The sequence below is a fragment of the Aegilops tauschii genome, chromosome 7, assembly GCF_002575655.3.
Source record: "Aegilops tauschii subsp. strangulata cultivar AL8/78 chromosome 7, Aet v6.0, whole genome shotgun sequence".
NCBI classification, from domain to species: domain Eukaryota; kingdom Viridiplantae; phylum Streptophyta; class Magnoliopsida; order Poales; family Poaceae; genus Aegilops; species Aegilops tauschii.
This window is the reverse complement of record NC_053041.3, coordinates 375,493,534-375,502,349: the sequence shown is the minus strand read 5'-3', so window position 1 is coordinate 375,502,349 and position 8,816 is coordinate 375,493,534. Positions and strand designations below refer to the sequence as shown.

General features: G+C 47.8%; 1 protein-coding gene across 2 annotated transcripts; it reads left to right on the top strand.

The window, feature by feature from the left end:
- Window positions 1-3,258: 3,258 nt before the first annotated feature.
- Window positions 3,259-7,330, top strand: LOC109755724 (transcription factor MAMYB). 2 transcript variants are annotated; one of them, XM_073503375.1, is made up of 2 exons: window positions 3,259-4,346; window positions 5,291-5,512. In XM_073503375.1, the coding sequence occupies exon 1, from the start codon at window positions 3,375-3,377 to the stop codon at window positions 4,305-4,307; it is 933 nt and encodes a 310-aa protein (XP_073359476.1). In that variant the 5' UTR covers window positions 3,259-3,374; the 3' UTR covers window positions 4,308-4,346; window positions 5,291-5,512. The 2 variants fall into 2 exon arrangements, with proteins under 2 accessions (XP_073359476.1, XP_020170202.1); XM_020314613.4 differs by lacking the exon at window positions 5,291-5,512 and adding an exon at window positions 7,051-7,330 and having other exon boundaries at window positions 3,260-4,346.
- The last annotated feature ends 1,486 nt before the right edge of the window (window positions 7,331-8,816 follow it).

Below are 8,816 nucleotides of genomic sequence, written 5' to 3'. Positions count from 1 at the left end.
ACGTGGATTCTTCTTCCAGTATTTTTTATTATTTCCAAAAATAACTTTCGTGGAGTTTCAGGACTTTTGGAGTTGTGCAGAATAGGTCTCTAATATTTGCTCCTTTTCCAGCCCAGAATTCCAGCTGCCGGCATTCTTCCTCCTTATGCAAACCTTGTAAAATAAGAGAGAATAGGCATAAGTATTGTGACATAATGTGTAATAACAGCCCATAATGCAATAAATATCGATATAAAAGCATGATGCAAAATGGACGTATCAGAACCTTGAGTGAGCCCCTGCAACCGCTTGTACAAATGCCTCTCATAGTATGATGGAACAAAACGGCGCCTCATGACTTCCTTCATAAAAGTCCAGCTGCGGATATGATTATTGCCCGACATCAACCGATCGTCTTGCAGCTGATTCCACCATGTAAGAGCATAACCAGAGAACTCCATAACAGCAAGATCAACTCTCTTGGCTTCAGAAAAACCATGGATGCGAAAGATTTGATCACACTTCTCTTCCCACTCAATATATGCATCCGAGTCCTCTTTTCCCATGAATGATGGTACATATAGCTTCACTCTCACTTGGTTGTCACGGTCATCCTAATCACGACGGTCATAATGATGACCATTGCGACCAAAAGCAGCACCACGGCAAGGTGGGGAGTAGGGTTCAAAATCCCCCATGCCTTCATCTTCGTTACCATGCTCGGAGAGATCTTCAAGGAATATGGCATCACCATCATGTGCCGCTCGTCGCCGGTGATCAACAGCAAACCCGCGGGGGTCATGGCCTCGCCCGCGAGCTTCTCCTCCATGCAGCCCACCCCCACGGGGGGCAGCAAAGTCGCCATGCCTCCTTCAACACCAACAGCAGGGGCACCGTGGGCAGCAACTCCTGCCTCTCTTCCACGACCAACATGGCGATCGTTGTTTCCTTGACGTTGCCGGTTGTCGGCAGCCAGCAAGGCAGCGGGGCTGTGTTGATGTTGATCCCCATTACCCGCGATAGGAAGACGACCACCGAACATCCTTCGCATAGCTGCAACTATACTCTCCTCAATCATATCACCACGTGCTGCGCGAGTTTTTGGGAGATCATCTTCCACATGTTGATGTCCATGTACACTCGAGTTGGATCCTGTCATGTTAACTCTTGGAAACCAGTGGACAAAAGAAAAATATATGTGGAAAACACTCAGCTCACCTTCGTGCTTACCCAAATTCTAATGATTCCTTGGCGGCTGTGCGGAAGTAGCAAATCAGGAGTGGACAAGCGAATGAAAGGAAGGAAGCTGACGGTTTCTAGGTGGATCCAGGTGGGGTAAAAAGGGAGGGCTAGTGCTGAGATCCAATCGATGCAAACCAAATGAACAAGAAAAATTTGTAGATCCTTGCACCACATTTGAGCTGCAACACTTGCCACTACAACTTTTGAAATTTCTCACCCAACTGAAAATGGTTGCACACTTGCTCAACACTTTCTCTTCTCTTTTTTGCTCTTTTCCCCTCTCTTTTTTTGCTTTTTTTCACTCCTTTTCTTTCTCTCTCTCTTTTTTTGCAGCACAAAAGATCCAACAATACTCAAATAAAACATCAGCAACTTTGGATAGAACTTGGTGCAAACACAAAGAGGAAAGCAAACAACTAGATCTCCTTGGATTTTTTGTGTGGCTTTTTGGCTTTGGACTCTAGGACGGGGAAAAACCAAACTAAAAAGGATAGATCTAGCTAAAAGGATACAGATCCTATCGTGTAAACCTTGCTCTGAATACCAGATGATGCGACCCCGTCTTCGAAGAAGAGGGAGTACAAGGGGAGGTTCGATCTTCACGGCGTAGGATCGATAAATGGATGGGGATAACTAGCTGCAAGCAACCGGAAAATGGAAAATAAGAGATTATGACCCGACGAGGAGGAGGCTCACCGAAGCTTGCAATCCGAACATTCGCCGATCCACAACCCGCAATACTACCCCACACAACCACGCTCAAGTTGTGGAGCACGGGATAGGTGCAATCCGCAAGGGAAACCACGAACTCTAATCCACACAACACGATCTAGTCGTGGAGCACGAATTAGGAGCAATTTTTCAAGGAATCACGAGAATAAGGATAACAAGAGCTCTTCAATCTCAGGAGGAGTCTATGTCTTTGGTCTTTGATAGAAATGGCAAAAGTCCCCAACGAAGGGAAAAGCTAGACTATTTATAATCAGGACAACCCCCTTGATAGGTGTGAAAGAGAACTAGCTTCTGGAACCAGCTTAGGTGTGAAAGTGAACCAGCTTTGTTTGACTAAATGGCTTCAAGACTTAATGAGGTAGCTTCGGGAAACTCTCGTTGGAGGTGGTTGGTAGTTCCCGACCAAACATTGTTCACTGGGGTCGAACAATGTTTCCTTCAGTAGAAAACTCGACTTCTGGAAACCTTTCGCAAGTTGGGATATCCAAACTCGTGCAAAACATTGTTTCATAAAACATTGTTTTGCACGGACTGAAATGTGTTTGGCCTTCTTCGATATTGCACCTGAGTTCAACCAACAACAAAGGAGATGAAAGTGCAGCCATGTGTTCAAGATTATAGTATAAACTTAAGTTAGCGTTCTCTTGGCAATGTGTTAGTTTGACACGAAATATTATGACTTCTCCTTTGATGACCAATGATATATAAATGGTTGTCATGTCCTCATCAAGACCAAAGCGAAAGAAGTGGCTCTCGCGAGCATGATGACCGGGATGGAGATCATGAAGGTGGATCTCAACACCGTGTCGCCAAGGAAGAGGCCGTGGTTCGAGAAGATGCAGACCGACATTGCTCAAATTCGACGACGAGTGACCTATGGCGGCAAGCGTCATCCTCTTTTGTATGCCGACAAATGTGTTGGCATGACCACATCCGTGATGACGTAGTCGAACTCCCGCCCCTTTTTGTGTGCTGGCATGTGTGCCGGCCGCTGGCAAGTGCGCCAGCCAAACTGTGTGGTGTTTTCTGAAGCTAGCATTGTATGCCGGCGCTGGCATGGTGCCGACATGAACTTCGGGCGACGACATGGCCGCTCGCATGAACTATGGCCGCGGGCCTTTTTCAACATTTGCGTGCGGACATGAAATGGATCGGTGAGTTGGGCACACTGCAGATCCAAATCTTAAATGAAGAGGATGCCGAGCGGGCGGCCGATCCAAACGAACAAAAGCGCCGTCCGTTTTGGGATGGCGCGTTGGAGTTGCTCTAACAACTTTGTTAAACATGACGAAGGTGGGTTAAAATCAATTTTCCCGAGGAAATCGGGGGTTCTGTTGTAGATGTTCTGAAACTGCTACTCCGAATCTCGCATCGTCGCTCCGCCTCGCCTTCGGCGGGCCTCGACCTCGCCGCCGCCGGCTATGGAGTTCATCGACGACGACTGGGACTCCCAGCCGCGCGCGCGCGTCGTCCACTCCCGCGCCGATGCCGCCGCCAATTCCTCATCCCCCACTGCGAATCCCGCGTCCCGCTCTCTCCCCCACGTCGCCGCCTGCGCCGCTGCAGCCGTGCTCCTCCTCGCCGCAGCCTACTCCCTCGACTCGGCCTACCAGGTCTTCGCCTCCATTCTCGTTTGGATCGCATCCTCGCTGCTCCTCGCCCCCTTCGCGCCATCCTCCGCCACCGGCGGCGACATCTCCGTCGGCCGCGGCAGCCTCCTCCCCGACCAGGAACCGTCCCAGGAGCCCACCCCGGACCCCATCGCCCCCTCCCGCCGGGGTCGCCGCCAGAACGCCGCCCCGCCGCCCCCAAAGTCGTCAGATCCGGTCGCTCCTCCCGTCCAGCCGCCTCCACGGCGGCAGGAGGCGATGGGTGCGGGGACCGCTGTTCTGGACGGCGTGGAGAGGGAGGAGGTTGGCGAGTGGACCGACCAAGAAATGGAGCTTCTCCGGCGGCAGATGCTGAAGCACCCGGCAGGAGAGCCCCAACGCTGGGAGAAGATCGCCACAGTGTTCGGCGGCCGCCGCACGCCGGAGAGCGTCATCCGCGCAGCAAAGTCAGGCGGCGCCGCGGCGGCTGGTGGCTCGTTTGAGCAGTTCCTGCGCAAGCGAAAGCCGCTGGACCCAAGGGCCGGGGCCGCTGACGCTGACACAGGTGGCAATGCTGGAGGAGGGGACGGTGGTTGGAGTGCTGGCGAGGACCGTTCTCTGCTGAACGCGCTCAAGGAGTTCCCTAAGGACACGGCAATGAGGTGGGAGAAGGTGGCCGCAGCAGTGCCTGGGAAGACAAAGGCCGGGTGCATGAAGAGGGTCACCGAACTCAAGCGTGACTTTCGGAGCAGCAAGGAGCCATAGGAGGCAGCGCCATAGCTTGAACGTTGTCTTCCTTGCCTGGTACAGTCTCTGCTTGTCATTTTAACGGCAGTAATAGTATTATATGCTGGCTATCTTTATATGTTGCTACTTGACAATAGATTTATGTTTTGTTGTTGTTTTGAGCTAATCATCTTGAAATCAATGTTACACTTTGGTGAAGTTAAACGGCATCTTTTTATCATTCAGAAGTTGGAAACATGAAAACTATAATGTGTTGGCTGTCAATTGTTCATTTCATTTTTGAAATGTTGGCATCATGCAAATTTGAGTGAAGCCTAGATGTTCCCCAAGAATGCAAACTGACTATAGTTATCAATTATTTACTAAAGTGTTGTACATGTCTTGTATTCGTGTGCTAGATGAAACTAGACACCTCATGATACGCTTCCAATTTGGTTTATGTTGCCTGCCTCATAAAGATGACATGTTACTTGTCTTTACAAGGACCATAAGAAAAAACGATTATGTGACAATTACCACAAACACTCCATTCCTGATCACTATAAAATCCTTCCTCATTTTGATTTTTGGAACTTCAGTGTTGTGCAAAGGAGCGAGAAGCCTAGATTTTCCCCAACTAAACAATAGGATAATATTGGTTTAATTCTAGAGTTGATCCTAGCGATGACGCGACACTCGTCTTTGCTAGTAGTGCTGTTAAGCATATCACTTGTCTCACTAGATGACGCGACAGTTGTCTTTAATATAATTGCAGTGTTTGATGTTATAACTACAGAACAAATGCATTTTCTTCTTCTTTGCTCCGGAGTTACCAGGATTATGCTCGAGGAAGAAATGCCCTAAGAGATAGCCTATCTGTTAAATTAGCTGATTTCTGGTGCCAATATGGCAGTTGGCCAAAATACCTCATAATTTATGTGCCGACAAAATAGATGATGTGTGTTTCCTTTTTCTTAACCCGTCTTCTCAACACATGTATGAGACTTGTCCATATCTTACAGTGCAGATACTCCTGCATTGTTTGAACTTACTGTTGGAGAAGTAATGTAGATCAGTGTATTCTGGATCAAGAAGCAGATGGATTGGAGAAACATAGATAATTATATTTTGCTCTGTATGTGAAGTAATTACATAATACATGCTCCTATTCTTGTTCATGAAACATCGTTAAAAGTCACGTACCAATATGAAACGAGAAAAAGAGTAAAACTGTTGGGGATGTATGCAAATTGGTATTTTGATGTCTTTGCGCAAGGTGAAAGAGTGTTGTGCTTTTTATTCACTTTATGCCAAACTGTTGGGGATGTATGCAAACTGGTATTGTAATGTCTTTGCGCAAGGTGGAAGAGTGTTGTTTATGCCAAACTGTGTTTTTTCGCTATGATCACCAAAATGCCATGTTTCTGTACATCATGCACGATCGAGGGAGTGGCAGCTCAGACTTTCAAGGAGAGGGTTATTAAGGAGGGCCCTTGGGAGGAACGAGGTGATGCAAACATGTGGATGAAGATGGCGTTTTGTGTTCGTAAGGTGGCTTTAAGGAGTTTGGGTTGACCAGGGGAAGTGATACTTGGTGGTGGAACAATGATATCCAGAAGGCTATTAAGGAGATGAAAGACTGTTTCAGACGGTCACATCTGGATATTAGTGCAGACAATATAGAGAAGTACAAGGTGGTAAAGAAGATCGCAAAATGAGCCGTGAGTGAAGCAAGTGATTGGGCGTATGAGGATCTGTACCTGCGTTTAAACACAAAGGAAGGCGAAAGGCACATCTGTAAGATGGCCAAGAGTCGAAAGAGAAGATGAGGGATATCAACCAAGTCAAATGCAGCAAGAACAAAGTCAATGGAGAGAGTGAGAGCTCAACTTTTGAGCTGGACGACTCCTTTGATGATACCAATAGGCGTTTTGTGCGATGAATTCCGGAGTCTGGGGTCAGGGTGACTTAAAGAAAGGCTGAAAGGAGGCAAGGCTATGGGTCTTGATTGTATCCCCGTTGAGTGTGGAAAGGCTTCCGAGACACGGCGATAATGTGACTAATTAAACTTTTCAACCTCATATTTTAGGCAAACAAGATGCCCAGAGTACGGAGGCGGAGTATATTAGTACCACTCTTCAAGAGTAAGGGGATGTTGAAAGTTGTACTAATTACTGTGGAGTTAAGCTGATGAGCCCTACAATGAAGCTATGGGAGAGTACCTGGGCACCTCTTAAGAAGAATGACAAGCGATACCAAAATTCAGTTTGGTTTCATGCCAGTGCCTCCCCTGAAATGGCTTGGGCATATACAACACAGACCTCTCGCCAGTGCATATCAAACCGTTAAAGTGTGCTGATAATGTCAAGAAAGATTGTGTAGACCAAACCTGATAGGAGAGGAGTCCGTTAAGAGAGATATGAAGGACTAGTTATTATCAAAGAACTAGTCATGACAAAGGTGTGTGGAAGTTAGCTATCTACGGGCCAAAACTATGAGTTGGTTTCAAGATCATATGCCTTTCAATTCTATTAGTCAATTCCCAACTTGCTAAAAGGCATTGTTGTTGCTGTTGTTATTTCTTTACCAAGCAGCAGATCTTCAGTGGAGAATATAGTCTGATATTTGTTTATCTTAGCCCAGCGATCAGGTTTATTGTATACTACTACTCCCTCATAAACGCCTTATATTATGGGACGAAGGGAGTATACGATAAACTCACTGTAAGTTCTTTCCAAATATATGATAAACTCACTGTAAGATCTTTCCAAATATATTTCAGGTACCGGACTTGATGCAGCAAATCATTGTGATCATTTCCCTTTCTGAAGTCAAGAAGCGAATCACCATTGGTCTCGCTGAATCGGGAATCATGATGATGTTGTATGAAGGAAACAAATAGCGTTAAACAACATATGGTGTAGTTTTATTGTTTTATATACCAGAATCAAGATTCGCCAAACAGAACAACACTAGACCTGTAGAAAAAACGGTCCATACGGAAAAGGAACAGCAGTCCTGATGGTTTTGGGTGTTAATGTCAAGCTCCAAATTTTATGCTAGTCAGTAGTCAATGTGTCATTGTCTTCATTACTTCCATGCCCAATCGTTATGCTTCACGTTGTTCCCTCGGCTACCATTGGCCCGTTATCCTTTTTCAAACTCTGTCAGCTCCCAGGGAATGCTTGTCCCTGGTGCGTCGAGGGCTTTGCCAAGCGTTGTGTGGCATACATGTATGGAAGAGGATGGCAGGTGTGCGGCGTTTTGGGTCCACTACTGATGTGTGTCCTGGACTAGGGAGTGCTAACCTAGTTAGGCCATGCTCCTCGGGATGGGCTGGTGGACCCTCATTCATCTTGAAGTGGACTCCGGAAGCCCCACGATGAGGCGTGATCAAGACTGCATCTGCCGAAGAAGACTTGACATACACTTCAAGACTTTGGCCGCCCTCATGCCAAGATTCCCACCTCATAACCCTAGATGCCCTTACCTGGTGTGTATATAAGCCAAAGGGTTAGCCCATAGAGGGAACAACAAAAACGCAATCTCATTCACCTAGCCTTAGAGTTAGAGATCTTACGATCTCGAGGTAGATCATCTCTCTATTCGATACATCTGCATCAATATAAGCAAGAGCAAGACGTAGGGTTGTACCTCCATCAAGGGGGCCCGAACCTGGGTAAATATCGTCTCCCTGTTCTTGTTGCCCTTGATCCGAGATCCACAGCTCGGGACCCCCTACCCCGAGGTCTGCCGGATTTCACACCGACACTGGTGCTTTCATTGAGAGTTTCGCTCTGAGATCGGCAAAGGATCGATGGCTCATCTGCAGGTCAAGTGCGGCACCGGACGCGGGGATGTGTACGCCCCCGACCAACTTTTTGTGTTCGATAGCATGATTTTCTGCGCCAACTCGACGGGCTATCTCGGCACCGTCGAGAACTACGCCCCCGATCAAGCTGTAACCTTCGGAGGGCTGGAGTGCAGTGCGGATCCCCGCGACGAGCTTGTCCTGTCGGGCTGGACGCCTGGCCGGATTTAGGGCTTGACGAGCATCACAAGCTCGACTTCAGAACCGATTTCCCTTGAGGACGACGCATCAGGCCATCCAACACCGGGAGGCGCGGAGGGGCTGCCCTCCCCCACATCTGAAGGCTCCATCACAACACCCAGCTCCGACTTAAATCAAAGCTCAGCTTCGAATCCGGTATCGGGCTTAGAACTGATCCTGATCATGGATCTAGAATCCACTCTGCCTCCTGGCGCGGCCGAAGACGCATTGATCGTACCATCGATGCTACTTCGAGTTAACCCGGCCTACGACCAGGCCATGAATCCTAAGGAGTTATCTCACCTTAATGAGATGCTTTACCGAATGCAGAGCTTGTCGATCTTGGATGGCAGAACCTCGGTTTACGACATAATCGGACTTAAAGCCGACGACCGGGAGATTTACGTCCCACCCACCACCCATCTAGTTGCCATGATCGATGATTTAATCGACGTGCTAGACTATGACGAGGCCACATACATGGATGAAGATGCCGA